Raw genomic sequence first — 20,228 nt, 5'->3', positions numbered from 1 at the left:
TTTTTTGTTAGTTAAGTTAATTTTACTATTATTATTATTATTATGACGAGATGTTTTGTTTGTGTATGTCCCATTATTTACACACCCAACCTTACGAGCTCTGCTCTCTGTTGGGGATTAATGTTTTTGTATTTTTTTTGTATTTTAAATAGAGTTAGATTTAAGAAAACAAATAAGAAGGTTTGCGAAAGAAAGAAGAACAGCAGAACCAGACAATTTAATAAGCAGTGAAAGATCCTCAAAGTATTTTATTGAAGGACTCAAGTTGATATTCAAGTTTATTAAGGACATTAACCGAATTCATACACTAAAGTGTATGAGTTTGGTCATATCATATATTCAGTCATATATATTAGCATGACTTAATCAGTAATACGTGAGTCTGTATGAGAAGAAAGAAAGCCTCTTTTCTTTTAGTAATACGTGAGTCTGTAGAAGAAGAAAGAAGAAATGCAAAGAACTTACATCTACATCTATAAAAGGATGATTAAGAGCGACGTCTTATGACATGATGCTATGGATCAGATCAATAAGAATAGAAACTTATAAGGGTTGGATCTAAGGCAATTTAACATGGGAAGATAGGGCTTAAAAACTGCTAGTGCCACTTAGAGTGTAGCGTCTGGTGACTTCGTTAAAAAATTAGAAATTTTCAATGAAAATAAGATAACTAATATAATAATTTCCAGTACTACTACTACTACTACTAACAACTCATCGCAGCACCAAGCCACCTGAGGCCAACACAGCTACGCACGCTCCTCCTCCATCCCAATCTATTCAAAGCCTCCCTTTTTACACCCTCTCACGAAATTCCCATTTCCTTTAAATCTTTCTTTATGACGTCCTCCCACCCCAGACAAGACGATCTGCTTTCCGTTTAGCCCTGGACGGTTGGCCAGCATGACTTAATCAGTAATACGTGAGTTTGTATGAGAAGAAAGAAAAGCCTCTCAAGTCCTCAGGGAAGAGGGGAGGATTCCTCTTTCAGATGAATTCAGTAATCCCAGTTTTCCCAAGATATCCAAGAAGACGTTGAAGATGATACTTGCTCGAAATGCTCTTTTATCTTGAACACGGATAAAAACATATAAATCATAGTAATAGAAGCTAGTGTGGTAGTCATTTAACAGTTGGCGTGGTTGCTAAAATTGTAAGAATTATCAAAAGAGCGCAGAAGCCAAGTCCAGAAGCATAAAAATTCTGTATCGTTTACGAAGTTATTTTCACCTTTTTCAAGAATTCTATCATCTCGTTTTCCCTTCCATAAACCTTCATAGCTCTATGCAAACTGGGGATATTACGTATTTCAACTTTATAAGCTACAGTTTCGCTACGTTCTATGTGTCGTCTTTGATATGCCTAAAACCGTACATTTCACTGATGAAATCCTGACTCTATGCTTCCACTTATTTATGTCTTAAAATAATAAAACAATTGTCTTATAATATAATTCCGGATTTCTATATTTTTGACCAATAAATGATATATTTAACCTTAATTCGTGCTTAAGCAGATGAGAAATGAGTGACAACTATAGTGATGATGATTAGGATAAACCAAAAGTGAAAGCTCCAGATATTACCCAGAGTGGTTTCCCAGATATCACCAATCAAAATAGCTGGGTCAATGACCATTTATAATGTACCTATGTCTAGACGGTGACACACACATTTTAATTTTGAATAATGCACAAAACGGTTGGCCTAGGCACAATAATTATCTATTAAACAGAATATATATACAACAAAGTTCTACTTATATAGCCATAGAACAAAGCTTACCATCTTCAATATCCTGTTTATAGAAACAAGACTGATAAGAATTTGTTCTGATTACTATTGAATTTGCTCCAACGGTAAGTACTTTGCCTGTCACTGAACTCTCACTTGAACGGTTAGGCCTCAAGTATAACTGAACAGTTAGGCCAACCCAATTTTTGTCGAGGCATAAATTCATCTTTGATACGGCAACTGCAATACATCAACGAATTAATAATCTAAACTTTTAGCCCAAAATTTATATTCATATCTTCCTCTCCTACTTCAACAACTAGATCAGTTTAATTCAGAAGAGTAGAATCTGTATTAAAATAAAATCAGCGTAAGCCATATCCCCACCTACCTACCTTTAGCAAATAAAAACGGAGGTTATGGAGTTAATTAACAGAAGAAGCTACGCTTAACGATATGTTCCAAAATTGACTAGTTCATTGACGTACAAGTTCTGTGGTTTTCTTGAAGGACAAAATGTTACAAGTCAAGTAGCATATTGCCGCGCTTACGTCCAGTGAGCAACAGTAAAAAAAACAAATAAAAAACACATAGAACAAATCTGTGTGTGAAGGGGGAGGAGTATATCTCACGACTAAAAAAATTTTACATAAATATTAGGGGATGGTACATTTCCGTAAAATCTCCTCTATTCTTTACAATCACAGAAATATACAGAGTAAACGAGAGTAAACGTAAGATGAAAGTTAGGATCTAATTTATTGCAAAAAACCTTTATTTTTTGCCCCATTATTATACACAAAAATTGAAGATTAAACAGTATGCAAGACATCTGTTAGAAAGTGCATATTAAAGAGACACTAGTTTAAAATCATAGGTTACAAATCAAATAAGCTCATATTAACTACATTGAGGGACTTGTCATGCTACCACAAGAAGAACGGTGTACCTTGCTTATTCATAATTTTAAATTGGAAAGAAAATATTGCCTTTGCCTTTTTGAAGAGAAAATTTGAGCTTCAAAATTGAAATGAAAAAAAAAACACCAGCACGATTTCTATGTGTGCCCTTCACAGGGCATGGATCACATAGAATTATGTTAGGTAGTCTTTTGAGCCAGAATTAATGAAACATTTTCCGTATAGAAGTACTACACATTAGTTTGGTATTCCCAACCATGGAAGTACATTATCCACCTCAAATGAAACCGATCAATAAAGATCTGCAACCAGAAATTTTTCTTCCTTTTTAACTAAAACATATCAAAACTGAGAGATATTCATTTTGAATGAAGACATCCCTTGCAAGGAGACCGAGGTTAGAAGGCTATCGTAACAAGTTATTACATCGCAAGAAAAAAGCCACTAGGCAAAATATCCCAAATCGATAGCATAGAAAAACAAAATAAATAAAAAATATCCTCAAGTTTAAACAAATTAAATTACGTTTTCATCTAGTTTTGTTGCCAATCATCAGCTAGATTTTTAGCTTTTCAAAACTTTTTGGACCTAAGATATTTACATAAGCACTAAATTCAAGAAAAGGCCTAGCAAGACAGCAGAAAAATTGTGGTTTACAAAAACTGCTGAAAATCAACGCAACAAATAAAGGACCACAACTGAGAGAAGAATAAATCACAACAACAAAAAGTAACAACAAGCATTAATAATAGTAAAAATGAGTAAAAAATGACCAGGGTCAGTTGATTTACTCAATTTACAATTTGCAGTGTAGAAACCAATTCAAACCAAACACATAATAAAACGTTTAGCAAAATAGTACCAATCAGGTATTCGATGAGCGGGGGGGGAGGAATAGAATATTAAGGTAGTTAACATCATGAATGTACAAGAAAAAAGCTTGGCTTGACGATCCCTGAACAATCACAAGTCAAGATAGGCATATCAGGTCTGTATTTTTTAGGCTATAGATGAAGGCAAGGGTAAGGGGTCTCAGGTTTCAGAGCCTTGCGGTTCAATAGACCAAAATATTCACATGATTCTAATTTCAACAAGGTATAACATGTTCAAAACTCTTCTTTCTCTGCTATAATGATGGATGGGATTCGTGGACGGGAAAGGCTAAGGCAATTTTTCACTCTTGTGAAATATCAGCATGGAATGGGGGTTATGGTGGAGGGAGGAATACTGGAAGGTTTCTAAATATGTGGAATAAACTTTCGTTAATCAGAGAATTCAGAAATGGCTGCGTCAGATGTGATCATCTAACTATCTTGGTGCGTATTGTGGTAAAAGAGAGATGGGGAAAGGTGGTGCATTTTAGAGCTGGGATTTCAAGAGATGATATTTAATGGGTAATTTCTTGTAGAGGAACTCGTGTCGCTTGGAGAAAGATGAAGATATTTTCGAAGGGTTAGAATAAAGAGTAGTGCTCACATTTCTCCAACGTGTGTAGAATAACAGGAGAATGTGTTACATATTCAAGGAAAATGTGAGCGGTTAGGGGTTTTGAGAAACGAAGATTTTAGACTTGACAAGAAGAAAAAGTTGTTGGTGGCAGAACTGTTGAGAAATGGGTGTTTTATACGTACTAGTAATCTAACGCGGTTTATTCGTGTAGAAAGGACCAACCGCGAGGTATTTTTATAATGGGTGTGATTAAATGTTTTTATTGTTGTTTGTTTTAGTATGTTGTATGTTGTTTTTACATCGTTTTCTTTTTGTTTTGTGTGGCCACGAAACTCCGGAGCTTTCTGTGTCAAATATACATACTGCATTTGAAGAGCCCAGAAAAAAAATCGACAAGACACATTAATAAGTCTGAGATGACGAAAAGACTGTACATTTTCCACAACTGTTCTTTTAAGACCTCTTAAAAAGTAAAATATAACTTACCAAATAACTAAATTTTACGGGTTTTAGTCAACTTTTTGAGGTTTGACTGGTGAATCAACAGAAAACGCCTTAATTAGGTATGCCACAAGGATTACATGAAGAATGACAACTGCTACGATTACTGAAAGAACGGAGCTTGTTGTTGTCTCTTCACCAAAAATATCTGTGAAAACAGAAATAAATAGTAAAAATAATACTAAAAAAAGAGCTGCGAGTGAGATGCTAATGAAACTACCTAAAAAATACTTTTGAAAAGAAAGCTTTAGTGGCAACAATGCACTAACAAGTAAGAAATAAATGTTTTTTTTTTCTACTTTCCATAATCGTGGAGCATTCATGACATGCTTCATAACTAATTAAAAACCTTCTCGGTTCTGCATCCTTAAGATAAGCGTAATGACTACATCACCCAAATTACCAGGAATAGTTAATTAGTTTTCGTTTGACTGCCCTATACTTTCATTTTTCGTCTCATTTTTTCCTCTTAGTAGGAAAACAAAATCAAAATGCTTTCACTGTTTAATCCATTCGGAGATAGAAGCTTGTTTTTGTCATTATTTTACCTTTTTTGGTTTTTGAGAAATCTTGTAATAAATATTTGCCAGTCATACTTTCCAAAATATTTTATACAATTAAATTAAAAGAAAGGCAGAAACTTTTGAAATGAGATGTTTGCCGTGCGTGGCTTTATATACTAAACTGTCACTAGTGTGTATTGTTGGGAGTATTGGAGAGGTAAAGTGCCAACTTGCTTCCTTCAATCATCCAAATCAAGAATTCTTGCACGTTTCCGGCTCATAATACGTGGCACATGTTTACTCTTCAGCTTAACATCTGTTGGTGGGGTAGAGAGTGATGGAGGGTCTACGGGCCTAGTATCATCGTCCATTGTTTATTGTCACCAAAATCCAATTAAATGTATTAGCTCAATCGGACCACGGATTTGGGTGAGATATCGATTACAAGTTTCGGACCAGATAAACGGTTAGGGTAAATAATTACTTTTTGACAAGCTCTCTTTAACATTTTAAAGAAAGTAAGAGGAGTATGGGCAATGAAGATTTCAGAGATTTTCTAGATTTGATATTTGAGCCAATTCCTGAAAGTTTTCAAAATTTTTTAGAGGTATCATAATATAGAATGTATCTGAAATATATTCTGATAAACTTTATTGGAAACAAATTCCCAGTAGATATGCGTTTTTATTTGCTTTTGAAAAAAGAATAGGGTACATGCCTGGAATTGGGGCTATTGAGAAGAAAACATGTTAAGAAACCAATACTTACTTCGAAAAATGCAGACAAATGGTAGTTACCAGATTTTGAGAGCCATTCCACTCTACTTTACCCCCCTCCCACAAATTTGCAAATATTTGGCTGAAATTGCATATTTCTCACGCATTTTGCCATGCGTTACTCTTATTTCAACCAGTGTACTCGTAAATTGAATCAAGGCTGACAAAATCAAGAAACGGAAAACACATTGGAAATATACAATTTGGGTTAAATATTTACACATTAAGGGAAGGAAGGAAAGGATAGTGGATTCGATTTCAACATTCGTTAATTACAATTTTTTGCACATTAATGAGAAGGAACTGTTTTCTTAACATGTTTCCTTCTTAACAGGGGCGTCGTTTGGGGGTGGCAAGGGGGGGGGCAGTTGCCCCCCCAATAATGTGGAGAAAAAATATTATACATCCCATGCCCGTTGACTACCCAGATATTGACCCCTCTTGCCACCCCCTCCAATAAAAATTTCGGAGATTCGCCCCTGCTTCTTAATAGCCCAAATTCTAAGCTTATATCAATAATAGAAACAATATGGTCGTTGATTCTAGGTTATTTAATGCACCTGGTGTGGTGTGGCTTTTGTACCAAGGCGTAATATCAAACTTAACAATGAACACCTTTTTAACCTTAAAACCATATTTTGAGAAACATAATAAACACACAAAAATTTATTTTGGAAATGTATATCATAGGCAGCGCAATAGCGCTGCCTAAGTAAAGAACGATATTGGCACAATGTAATATTTTTTTTTCCTTTAGACCAGGGCACTTCGTATTGAAGGACTTATCGTAGAAACTTCGAAATGTGCTCATTCGATTGGAAATCAGAATGGCTAGTGCCCTTTTTAATAGTCGAAAGCGATTTGAAGGCAACTAACACCCCTTCAACGCCCACCATTTCCCCAAACACATCCAATAAAAATTAAAAGATAGCCATTTTGTTCAACGTAGTTGATTTCCAGATAGAAATTATGTTTTTGAGAAGGACACTCCCCTCCCCCCCGCAGCCCTCAGGGTAAGGGTTGTAAGTTATGCCCTGGGGGCATATAATGTTTTAAATGCAATTTTTTTCGTAGAAACTTCAAAAAGGGCTCATTCGATTGGAAATTCAAAGGAATAGTGCCCTTTTTAATAGTCGAAAGTGATCGGACGGCAACTAAACCCTCGAAAGTGATTGGAGGGCAACTAACCCCCTTCTCACTCCCACTTTTTCCCCAAACACATCCAATCAAAATTTTGAGATGGCCATTTTGTTCAACGTAATTGAACGTTCTGGAAACTAGGTCTTTGAGGATGACAACCCCCCAGCCCTCAGGGCAAGGGTTGTAAGTTATGCCCTGGGGGCATATAAGGGTTTTTAGAGAAAGCGTTTTCGTAAAAATTTCAAAAAGGGCTCATTCGATTGGAAATTGAAATGGCTAGTGCCCTTTTTAATAGTCGAAAGTGATTGGAAGGCAACTAACACCCCTTCCTCGCCACCATTTATCCAAACACACCCAATCAAAATTTTGAGCTAGCTATTTTGTTCAACGCAGTTGAAAGTTCTGAAAATTATATCTTTGAGCCGAACACTCCCCCCAAAGTCTTCAGGGAAAGGGTTATAAGTTATGTCCTGGTGGCATATAAGATTTTTATTAAAAGTTTTGTCGTAGAAACTTGAAAAAATGCTCATTCGATTGGAAATTCAAAGGGCTAGTGCTCTTTTTAATAGTCAAAAGTAATTGGAGGGCAACTAACCCACCTCTCACGCCCAACTTTTCCACAAACACATCCGATCAACATTTTTAGATAACCACTTTGTTCAACGTAGTTGAAAGGTCTGGAAATTAGGTCTTTAAAGACGACACCCCCCCCCCACCCACAGCCCTCAGGGCAAGGGTTGTAAGTTATGCCCTGGGGGCATATAAGGCTTTTATAGTAAGCGATGTTTTAGAAACTTCAAAAAGGGCTCATTCGATTCAAAATTGAAAAAGCTGAGGCCCTTTTTAATAGTTGAAAGTGATTGAAGGGCAACTAACCACCCTCTCACACTCACCATTTCCCCAAATACAACCAATCAAAATTTTGAGATATCCATTTCTTTCAACGTAGTTGAAAGTTCTGGAAATTCGGTCTTTGAGGATGATAGCCCCCTCAGAACCCTCAGGGCAAGGGCTGAAAGTTGGGGGCATACCTGAACAGGCATACCCCCTGGGGGCATAGAAAGTTTTTATAGGAAGTTTTGTTGTATAAACTTCAAAAAGGGCTCATTTGATTGAAAATTGAAAGGGCTAGTGATTGAAAAGTGAATAGAAAGCAAAGAACCCTCTCACGCCCACCATTTCCACAAACATATTCAATCAAAGTTTAGAGATAGCCATTTTGTTCAACGTAGTTGAAAGTTCTGGAGATTATGAGCCCCCCCGAGCCCCCAGGGCAAAGGTTGCAAGTTATGCCCTGGGGGCATATAAGGTTTTTGTAGATAGTTTTGTCGTAGAAACTTAAAGAGGGACTCATTCAATTGAGAATTAAGAGGGCTAGTGCCCTTTCTAATTTCCAAAAAAGACTGAAGAGTAACTAACCCCCCCTCTCACGATCGTAATTTCCCCAAAGACTTCTAATGAAAACTTTGAGATAACCATTTTATTGGAGGCAGTAGAAAAGTCTCGAAATTAGGTCTTTGAGGACGACACTCCCCTAAGAGCCCTCGGGACTAAGGTTGTAAGTTATGCCCTGGGGTCATATAAGGTTTTTATTGAAAGCTTTGTCGTAGAAACTTGAAAAAGGGCTCTTCAATTGAAAATTCAAAGGGCTAGCGCCCTTTTTAATAGTCGAAAGTGATTGGAGGGCAACTAACCCCCTCTCACGCCCATCATTTCCCCAAACACATTCAATCAAAATTTTGACATAGCCATTTTTTTTCAAAGTAGTTGAAAGTTCTGGAAAGTATGTCTTTGAGGATGACGACCCCCCCCCCCAACAGCACTCAGTGCCAGGGTTATAAGTTATGCCCTGGGAGCATAAAAGGTTTTTTATAGAAAGGGATGTTGTAGAAACTTCAAAAAGGGCTCATTCGATTGGAAATTGAAAAGGCTAGTGATTTTAATAGTCGAAAGTGATTGAAGGACAACTAACCCCCCCCTCTCGTGCTTGCCATTTCCCCAAACAAATCCAATCCAAATTTTGAGATAGCCATTTTTTTCATCGTAGAGGACTATCTTGGACATTAGGTCGTTTGGGATGACAACCCCCTCAGAGCCCCCAGGGCGAGACATGTAAGTTGTAAACTGGGGCATATAAGATTTTTTATAAAAAGCTTTGTCGTAGAAATTTCAAAAAGCATTTACTTGGTTTGAAATTTAGACGGTTTACGCCCTTTTAATAGTAGATTGTGATTGGAGAGCAACTAACCCTCCTCTCACGCCCACCATTTCCCCAAACACATTCAATCACAGTTGAAGGTTCTCGAAATTAAGTATTTGAGGATGAAAACCCCCCAGAGACCCCAGGGCAAAGGTTGTAAGTTATGCCATGGGGGCATATAAGGTTTTTATGGATAGCGTTGTCGTAGAAACTTCAAAAGGGGCTCATTCTATTGGAAAATTAGAGGGCTAGTGCCCTTTTTAATAGTCGAAAGTGATTTGATGGTAACTAACCCCCCTTTCAAGCCCACCATTTCCCCAAACATATCCAATCAAAATTTGAGATAGCCATTTTGTTGAACGTAGTTGAAAGTTTTGGAAATTAGGTCATTGAGGATGACAACCCCTTCCTCCACAGCCCTCAGGGCTAAGGTTGTAAGTTATGCCCTGGGGTCATATACCGTTTTTACAGAAAGCATTGTTGTAAAAATTTCAAAAAGGGCTCATTTGATTGGAAATTGAAAGGGCTCTTGCCCTTTTTAATAGTCGAAAGTATTTGGAAAGAGAATCACCCCCCAAGCCCATCATTTCCTCAAACATTTCCGATCAACATTTTTGTATTGTCATTTTGTTCAGCGTAGTTTAAAGGTTTGGAAATTATGTCACTGAGGATGACAATCCTCCCCCCATAGCTCTCAGGACAAGGGTCTTAAGTTATGCCCTTGGGGTATAAGGTTTTTATTGAAATTTATGTCGTAGAAGCTTCAAAAAGGGCTCATTTGATTGGAAATTGAGAAGACTAGTGCCTCTTTTAGAAAGTGATCAAAGGGCAAATACCCCCACGCCCATAATTTCCCCAAAGACTTCAAATCAAAATTTTGAGATATCCATTTTGTTCAGCGTATCAGAACGGTCTGCAAATTATGTCTTTGGGGATAACAAAACCCCCAGTCCTCAGGGTAAGGGTTGTAAGTTATGCCCTGGGGACATATAAGGTTTTTATAGAAAGTGTGGTCATATAAACTTCAGAGGGGGCTCATTGGATCGATTATCAGACGCTCTAATGATCTTTTTAAGAGTCAAAGTGATCGGAGGGCAGATACCCCCCCCCCCCACCGCACACACACGCGGCGTACTGTCCCGAAATGCATCTAATAGAAATTTTGAGATAGCTATTCTATTCAAAATGGTCTAAACATCATATAAGAAGGCCTTTGGGGTTGGAACAATCCCCAGAAATTAGGAACAAGGGTTATAAGCTATGCCCAGGGGTATTTAAGATTTTATTGAATGGATGGTTGTTTAACTTTAGAAGAGGCTCAGTCTTTCTCCCATAAAAAGACTATGTCAATATAAAACGAACAGAATTTATTAAAAAAAAACTTCTTCAATAAAATAAGTTTTTAAAAAAAGTAAAGAACTTCATTAAACCAAAATGAACAAACATAGAATCAAATAATCTACCAAGAATACAACTACCACAAATCAGTATCAATAAATAAACGAAACCCATAACAAACAGAAATCAAAATAAATAAGAGTAAAACTCAAAACGAGCAAAAATTAAAATGAGTAGATGTTTTCACTTTTCTAACTTTAAGAAATCAAAAATCAATTAAGATTTTAAGGAACAAATGTCAGCATATGTATATTAAACTGACAATGCAGATTTTTTTTAGTAAATTCATTTGAATTTTTTTCAATAAAGTAAAAATTATATTCTGGCTTTTAGAAAGCTTGGAGTTTAGAACCCTACTCATATTAATTTCTGCTCGTTTTGAGTTTGACTGTTATTTATTTTAATTTATGTTTGTTTTGTGTTTCATTTATTTATTGATAGTGATTTGTGGTAGTTGTATTCTTGGTAGATTATTTGATTCTATTTTTGTTCATTTTGGTTTAATGGAGTTCTCTACTTTAAAAAAAAAACTTATCTTGTTGAAAAAGTTTTTTTAATTAATTTCAGTAAAGAATGCATCTATCTTCCTAACTTTTCTGTTCATGAAGACAGTTAATGACATCTTGGCCTTTATAATACTAGAAGAAAAATTATTTATGCCTTACGCCGAAAATGGGAGCACACACGCTACCCCAAAAAGGCTTTCATTCCTCTTCAAGGTGCCACTCCAGACACTTTTCAACACTTCTACAATTTTGACGTACAAAAAAATGAAGATAAAAGACCAAGACAAAAAAAAAAATGAAGAAATAAAAAGCAAAACAGCAACGGGATAATTTTCAGCCAATGAAAAAGAGAATCAAAGCAAAGCGATATATCAGCAAGAATATTCTCCAAGCCATCTTCAGTTCTTATGCCGGTCACACGGAAAATGTTTACATTTAATTATGTGCATTCTTCCTTAAAAGTAATCAGGTTATTCCTTTGCAGGCCAGAGAAAAACTAAAAACCGTAGGTTTTTCTAGAGCATAAGTCAAGCCAGAAATCCCGTCATACCTAAAGAAAAACCAGACGGAAAACCAATGGTTTTTGCGAAAACCATCAGTTTTACCATTCGTGCGAATTAGCCATTAAGAATGCAAAAGAAAAACAACCCCTTGAGCCAGTAATAGATAACTGTTTCTCAAGTATGGTTCATATTCCTGGGTGTTTAAAGAAGGCGGAGGGTACAGGAGGAGTTTTCATCAGCAATTCTACCACAGGTAGCTTAAAGCAGCAATGCCAGTGTAGTACGTATTTTATAAATTTTTCTCATTTCATTTAAAATCCTTGCTTATTTTGTCTTAAGCTGAATAATAACTTATAAAATTACTACAGAAAAAAAAGAAATGAAAAAAGAAACTAACTGTCAAATACAATTTCCTTTGAAAGAAAGAAACTAGCCACTGGAAGAAGAAGAATACTAAAAATGTACTTTAGTGGCACCAATAGTATGTCTCTGTCGGCTTCCATTCAAAGATTCTGGAAAAAATAAATCTTGGTGTCAAAAAACAAAGTAGCTAAAAACATGGATAAAATACTTTTTATTTTCTAATAAGCTTTGTACTATTTGACACCATTTTCGAAAGAAAAGAACATATATAAATATTTGTTTCGGTGAATGTGGTCAATATTTTTTTTTTTTTAATGTCAAAAACAACAGATATTGAAACAACATAAGTTATAACTAAGTCGAATCATAACACAAGTCGAATTAAGTTATAAATCAACTCTAAATGATAATCATAAATTTATCCCTTGGGAGGGGTAGGGGGTGTCCAATCTTTCAAAAATTCTCCTCGACTGAAGAGCGCAGACGCCAGTGCTTCCATTTCTACTATATTTTAGATTAGACTGCTTTATTTTGAATGTTTCTCCTCTAATATTTTTAGACCTACTTTAGTATTTTATTTTTACTTTAAATTTAGATTTTCCACTTTTTTCCTTGCCGAGCCTATGAATTTTTTTACGGAAATAGGAATTTTGAATACAACGGCGGGATTTCGGCAAAAGCGATTGACAAACGTTCTTGTTTTTTGTCGGACTTGGATAAACCCGCAAAATTTGAAACAAAATAACCAACGGGGAAGGACTGAATGTTTGATTTTTGGAACTGGGTGACATCCATCAAGACGCCAAGTGGAGTGCTTAAGTTCACTAGCGTTCTTCATGTCATTCGGTTTATTTTTGGACTTCCCTGCTCAAATATCGTTGTGGAAAGACTTTTCAGCGTTCTAAAACAGTAAAAAATGAAAAGAGGAATGGGCTCAAAAGTGTAACTTTGGCTGCGATGATTTCTGTCAAGTATGGAATGAAGCGTAAAGGCCCCCCTACGTTCACCGAGAGTTCAAAGAAAAAAATGAAGTCTGTGAAATCCGATGCAACTGCGTCCCAATGCGTCGCTTTTTTAGGCGTTGGGAAAGATGATGGGAATGGTGACGACAACGCTGACTCGGGGTATTAATCTTAGTATTTGGTGTTTTCTCTCAAATCTTATTATTTGGTAATTCTCATTAAATTTTTCTGAATGCAAATTAAAGTGCGTCTACATTCGGCATTTTCTGGAAAACTGGGAGACAGGTAGCAGTCTATTGTCTACACTAGTTAAAATCGAATAATTCAAAAGATAAAAATGCAGGCCCTGTCCTTGAATCAAGCTTTAAGTGATTAATTTTTGCTACTATACTCTGCTTCAAATTAACAACTCAATATAAAAAAAAGTCGAAAAAAAAATACTGCGTGAAAAAGCAACCGGTTGAATATCATTCATGCCAATCCTTTGTACCAATCAAATAAAAACGAGGGTGTTGCAAAAGTAATAATAGAGAAGGAAAAAATAATGGCAAAGAAAAACGAATAGATAAGATGTATTCACGTGGTCCAGCATCTGAGGCCTGGACCATGAATCTTTAAAACTTAGAAGAATTTAACCTGTTAATTAATTCAAAGCATTGCTTTAAACTTTGAAAGTAGACATTTTGGTACAAGTAAAAGGTCTCAAATTCCAAAATAAGTCGTCTTGAACAAATGCTATTAACCTAAAAGTCAGCCTAATAAGTCTTTACTTGTAACTTGGAAAGAAGTCAGAAAATGGGAAAATTTTAGGGATTTTTTGGGGATTTTCCACCAGCCCTTTGGGGATTGAAAAAAATTGAAGTGGAAACACTGGTGATATAGTCTAAGAATCAATTTTCTTAACATTCCTGTTTGAATAGTAAGCACGATAATATAGTTACTTCCGGATTGTGTCCTACTATAATTCTACTCTTTTTTTCGCACTTAAATATTTATTCCCACAGTAGTGGAATGGAAGCACTGGCAGGCGCATTATAAAAACAACAAACAATACCTTCAAGACTTATTTTCTGTTATAAATTATTTCCTCAAACTGTAACTAACGTTCTACATCAGGAACGAATAATTTAAACGTGTGTTTCTAGATGTTTTGCTCTGTACATACTCAAGTTGAAAACTACAAACTTATTGCAACAGCCATGTGCATAATATTCTTTATCAATGGTTTATTGATGCCGTTTTCCCAAGTATTTCTAAACAAGCATATGTCACCCCAATTCCCAAGTGCAAGGCCCCCAAATATTACTGATTTGAGGCCAATCTCAAAAACTCCGACTCTTTCACAAGTGTTTAAAAGTTTTATTTTTGAATGTTTATTTGATGACATAAAAGATAAAATAGATTCTACGCAATTTGGATTTAGACCAGACTCAGTATTGTTCATTATGTAGTTGTAATGTTGGACACCATCCTTATTAGAAAAAGATTGGGCCATATGTTGAAGCATTCTTCACAGACCTAGTTCAGGCTTTTGACGGTCTCAACCATAATGAAGTAGTGCAAGTCACGTCCATTTTTTGTAAGTGTGCTAGCTAGTTTTCTTTCTAAAATATCTCGATGTGTCTAATTCCCAGATCATGATCCATTTGAATTTTTAAAGATTTTTGCAGTTTACTACAAGCGACTAAATTAGACTCATGTTTATTTCTTATTGATTTTAACTGTATTTTAACAACAATTCGTGAACGTTGACGACTTTACTGCCTTAGCACTGAGACTAAACCTTCTGAATATGGAACAAACTGACTTAATGAAAATATTTTTCGAATTAAAGCTGAATTAGGGCAGGTAAAACTGATGGTACTCTCCTCCTCCTCCACACCCTCGGCAATCTGTGATCCTTCATCCACACAACATGCCCTAGCCACCTCAACCTTTCTTTCATTATAGCCCTAGAGAGCAGTATTGAACCACATTTTTCGTACAGCTTATTGTTTGAAATATGGTCAGTCAGCTGGGTACCCAGAACGATCCATAAGTAGTTTCTCTGGAAAACATCTAGCAAATATTCATCCGCTTTTCGGAGCGCCCATGCTTCAGAGCTATATTTGACCACTGTCTTCACTGTAGCTTCTAATATTCTAATCTTGGTTTGCAGACTTACCTTCCAATTCTTCCCAACTTTTTTTAACTTTGAAAAAAACACTCTGAGCCTTGGCTATTCTACTTTTAACATCTTCACTGCTCCCACCATCTTTACTAATAAAACTACCAAGGTAAGTGAAGCTGCCCACCTGACCAATCTTTTCATTACCCAACGTCACCATTTCATCTTCACTTATTCCTAGCCTTAGTGACTTAGTCTTGTTAACATTAATTTTGAAACCCATTCTAGCACCCTGAACTTGCAAAACCTCTAAAAGTTCATTCATTTTCCTCAAACTTTCATCTAGGATACTTAAATCATCAGCATAATCTAAGTCCACAAGACTTTTTCCTCTCCATTTTTACATTCTTTTTCTGATCTCCAGAGATTTGGAATGTCAACTGGGGTTTTAAACTCTATATGCTGCAGTATTATTAGACCTTTTGTTGAATATGCGTTTCCAGCTTGGCATCAAAGGCTGACGAGACATCAATCAGACAGACTTGAGATGGTACAAGCAAGAGCTTAAAAATTCGTACTCTAACGGGACCAGTGTCAGTCCTGATACCACTAGAGTAAGTGACGCAGCTTAGTGTGTCACACGAGCTCTCTTTAACGTGCTATGGATTCTTTGAGTTCTGCCATCACAAGTATTTGGGTTGTAGATTTGCCACAGCAATGGACAGGATGGATAAAACAAGTTTACTACCTGTGGAAATTAGGTACCACAATATTTGGCCCACAGTCTGTGCCACCAATATTTTACATATATCTTTGGAGGGATAAGGGCTCTTCAGTATGTATTGCAATGATGGTAAACTCCAAATACTCTCTTCCGAGTCCTATCAGTGTTCAGGGAAAATAATCAATAATAATTGTAAAAAGTATAACTCACGTTTACTGATCAGCATGTCAAATCCAACACTCTACAACTCTAAAGACAAACTCGAATTATTGGCTCCAAACCACAGCATAAGTATATATATGAACAGGAGCAAAAATTCCTATACTCTCCCCTAAAGATTTTTTAAAGACATCAATCTGGACCTCTCTTCATGACTCCACCTCTTCATGCATGCACAATGACAAATGTTTAGCGCATTAAAATGGGCTTATGCTGTGATCTGACTGAATGCCAAGAGCCAACTGAAATTATTGCTGTGATGTGTAGAGGGAAATCCTTTTCTGAATGCTTTAATCTGGATCATTTTTAAAGAAACTTTTTGCTACTGTTCATATATATACTTATGCTGTGCTCTAAACACAAACTAACTCAAAAAAGTATATAGAGATAGAAAGTGAGGTTCCCTCTGATGCAGCCCAGTGTATATGCAGCCAATAATAGCAATGAAATCTTAAAATTCAAACTGTAGTAGAGCCCAACCAATATTATTGGGCCAATATGAGGGTCAGTGTCATTATTGGATATTGGAAAAAAAATATTGGTTATTGGCTGATATTTTTTTTCATGTGCATCTTGTCCAGAAGCAATACTGTCGTGTGTCAACAGCTTGGAAAATCTACCTATTTTCCTTGGAAATTTAGCCTATGTTTCCACATTTGTTGGAATATTGGACGATTTTGTCTACACATCCTTTAAATCCCTCCTCCAAACTTAAGACTCTAGATGCACCACTGTATTCAGTGTGCCTAGCATGAACTCGTTAGCAAGAGACCATATCATATGAGTGTAAAGTAAAGTTTTCACATTAATATGTGAATGATTAAAGTACAAATTCTCACTTTTGAAATATGGGTTTTGAATAATCAATTTCAATAAATATCTTACACTTCTTTCAATCAGATTTACATGTATTTGTATTTATGTAACTAAACCTGCTTTTTTTATTAATTTTATTTTTTATTTGCCACTTCGGTAAATATCTGATATTTTGTTTGTGGGCTCAGAAGCTGCTGATCAGAAAAGGTAACAAAAACAAAACGACTATTGTATATGGCCTAATTTTTGCAATATACACGTGAATTATTGAGGTTGTTCTTTGGTGTGTAATAGACCAGGAAGAAACATATGAGTATGAATATGGGCAGAGAATGGGGGGTTTAAACTTTAAGTTTTATTCAAAGGGAAATTTATTGGCCAATTATATTGGTATCATATTGGTAGGAAACTGATGTATCAGTATTGGTACCAGACCTCAAAAATCCATATTGGTTGGGCCCTAATTTAAAGTGTCCATAAATTAAGAATCAATGACCCATGATTCAGTTAGCCAATGTGATGACTCACACAGAAATTTAATATGAAGCCAATTTATTTCCTTGTAAAGAAGAAATTTTTATGTCCAATATGAGAGTCATACTTACTCCCAACATTTACCCATGCCATTTAAACAGTTTTGCCTCTCAGTTACATGGACTATCTGTCTTGGCCTTTTTTCCTACAATTAGCCATGTTATTTCCTACAATTAATTAGTATATTTTAACTGCCACTGAAAACAGGCTAGCCTCTAAGAGAATTTATAGTCTAAATAAAAATATTCTTACAGATAAATATACATATAAGAGAAAAGGGAATTTATCATAGGGAGCACAGTAGTGCTGCCTAAGTAAAGAACAATGTTGGCACAATGTATTATTTTTTTTAGGGGGGGGGGGTTATACCAGGGCACTTTGTATAGAAGTATAGTGTATAGAAGTTGTTGCAGAAACTTCAAAAAGGGTTCATTCAACTGGGAATTAAGAGGGCTAGTGACATTTTTGATAGTCACAGTGATTGGAGGGCAAATAGACCCCCCCTCACAACCACAACTTCCCCAAATCCCAATCAAAATTTAGAGATAGCCATTTTGTTCAAAATAGTTGAAAGGTCTGGAAATTATGCCTTTGTGGATGAAACCCCCCCCCCCTCACTGCCCTCAGGGCAAGGGTTCAGTGGATGGGTAATCAAAAGCTCTAGTGGCCTTTTTAAGAGTCAAAGTGATCAGAGGGCAGCTATCCCCCACACACACATGTCATATTTGTACTAATTATTGTACTTGTGTTATGTTTGGCATACCATGTCCTATGAGATGATGCCTTGTCTTGGTATATGTTAAGTCTAGAGTGAGAGTTAGCTTAAAGGCATAGGCTAATGTATACCTTCTGTCAGGCCTTGGCCTGGAGAGCTTCCTTGAGGTGGAAATAGAGGTTTGGAATAATGTATCTATAACATGTCAACATAAGCAAGTAAGGAACATAAGATCACTAAAACATAAGTTTAATAAAGTGACCTACAGGTTACAATAGGCTTTATTGATACTAGATGAATCCAATATGAAATTTGTTAGGTATCTAAGACTGTATTGATAGTAATAAAATCCTTATTTCCTTCCAGTTTGATTTTATATACTAAAAAATGGTGACTGCTGACCAAGAGAAAATTTTACCTTAAATTGCATGTCCAGCAAGATAAGGTGGTGTTGAGCCTCCTGTAGAAATCTCGCTGTTGGTGTTTCAAGGTTATGATTTGACATCCCAGTTCAGCCTCCATTCAGTGTTGGCCCAGTCTTGATCAACTCCTTTCTTGAATTGGATGGTGGCTTCAAATAGGCTGTTCCAGAGTGGGACGAAACGGACTGAGAAGAACTATTGGCGCTCTCGCTTGATGAAACGGGGGATCTGCAGCTTCTTGGTGTGTCCTCTTGTGGTAGATAAGAAGGACGAGGGAAAAGACATGACTTAATAGGTCATTTTCTAGCAACTTACGAGTTGCTATTACGTCTCCTCTTTTCCTACTGTATACTAAGGTAGGGAGTTTGAGTAAGGTGAGACGTTCCTCGTAATATTTGTCTTGGAATGCAGAGATAAGCTTAGTTGCTCTTCTTTGGACACTCAAGTACTTTCACATCCATCTTATAGTACAGAGAGGCTAAGGTCATGCCAAATTCTAATTTTCTAAATTTTGTTCTAATTTCTTTGAGACAGGAAGCATTTCCAAGCTTGAAAGGAAAATACTTCTATAATTTCTGAATGGAATGCTTTCTTGTTTTTTTTTATAAAATCCTCATGGTCTTTGTATCACTTTTGAGATTTTCTTCTAAGGTAATTATTTACCTTAAATTTACCTTAAATCGCACTTGCTAGCGATAGGACGAATCCTGTGTCTGCCAGCTTCAGTGATGATAGTTAATCATCATTTGTGGCGTCCCAAATGGTGCACCACGGTTTGTTGAGCCACTCCCTATCCACTGATGTCTTGAATGCATCCATGCTGGTAGAGGTTACTGTTTTTTCACTAAGGGAATTCCACAAGCTGAAAACTCTGTTTGAGAAGAACTTGTTTCTTAGTCTGGTGTTGGCTCGTTTTCGGAAAAGCTTTTGAGAATGACCACGAGTTCTGTTTGAAAAGGCCAGGAATGGTATCCTCAGCATTTAGGAGCTTGTATGCTGTTATCACATTGCCTCGTTTGCGACGATATGTAAGAGATGGGATTCTAAGCTTACAGAGACGGGATGGATAAGAGACATCATAGAGGTCTCTAATACATTTCGTTGCCCTCCTCTGGACTGATTCTAGAGCTGCTTGGTCTGTCTTATTGATTTGGCATGCGATACACATTCCAAACTCTAGCCTTGGTTAAACTAGACTCTTGTATAGCTTGGTCATAACAGTTGGAGATCTGCTAGTGAACGTTTTTTTGATTAAGCCAAGAGTCTGATTAGCCTTTGCAATAGTTGCTTGTGCATGAATATGAAATTTCAATTCGTCGTCTACCAGGACACCAAGATCTCTCTCCGCGTGGCTGCTGGAAATGGCATTTCGGGACCCATCCCTACAATCCATATGGTACTGAGTGTGTGGGTTTTCCTTCCCAAGGTGGAGAGTCTTGCATTTTGATGCGTTGAATTCAAGCCTCCAAATATTAGTCCAGTGAGTGAATGTATCGAGGTCCAGTTGGATCAACTTAATATTCTCCACTGTGTCTGCAACTGATAAGTTTCGAGTCATCAGCGTAGAGGCTTACTTTGTTGTTTAGGATTTTTGGCACGTCATTTATATATATATTAAATAAAGTCGGACCCAAAACCGTGCCCTGGGGGACACCACTTCCAACAGCGGCTACCTCGGAGAAAAACGTCCTTCCATCCTCGCCAATTACTTTAACTGTCTGTTTCCTATCTGTTAAC

The 20,228-nt window shown here is 36.5% G+C and overlaps 1 protein-coding gene across 4 annotated transcripts in view; it reads right to left on the bottom strand.

The window, feature by feature from the left end:
• The window catches only part of LOC148945296 (uncharacterized), a 50,111-nt gene that overhangs the window by 26,329 nt on the left and 3,554 nt on the right, over window positions 1–20,228 (bottom strand). For 3 of the 4 annotated variants that reach the window (XM_089098782.1, XM_089098784.1, XM_089098783.1), the window contains exons 2-4: window positions 12,027–12,141; window positions 4,589–4,751; window positions 1,785–1,973 (exon numbers count right to left, since the gene is read on the bottom strand). In XM_089098782.1, coding sequence (XP_088954908.1) covers window positions 1,785–1,959 — 175 coding nt within the window. In that variant the 5' untranslated portion in view covers window positions 1,960–1,973; window positions 4,589–4,751; window positions 12,027–12,141. The remainder of the gene's footprint in view (window positions 1–1,784; window positions 1,974–4,588; window positions 4,752–12,026; window positions 12,142–20,228) is intronic. The other variant, XM_089098785.1, reaches the window with a different exon arrangement.

The sequence above is a fragment of the Artemia sp. Qi Xiang Cuo genome, chromosome 13 (genome assembly GCF_049724085.1).
Source record: "Artemia sp. Qi Xiang Cuo chromosome 13, ASM4972408v1, whole genome shotgun sequence".
In the NCBI taxonomy this organism is placed as follows: domain Eukaryota; kingdom Metazoa; phylum Arthropoda; class Branchiopoda; order Anostraca; family Artemiidae; genus Artemia; species Artemia sp. Qi Xiang Cuo.
Note: the sequence above shows the minus strand (reverse complement) of the source record. Positions and strands in the feature narration are given on the sequence as shown.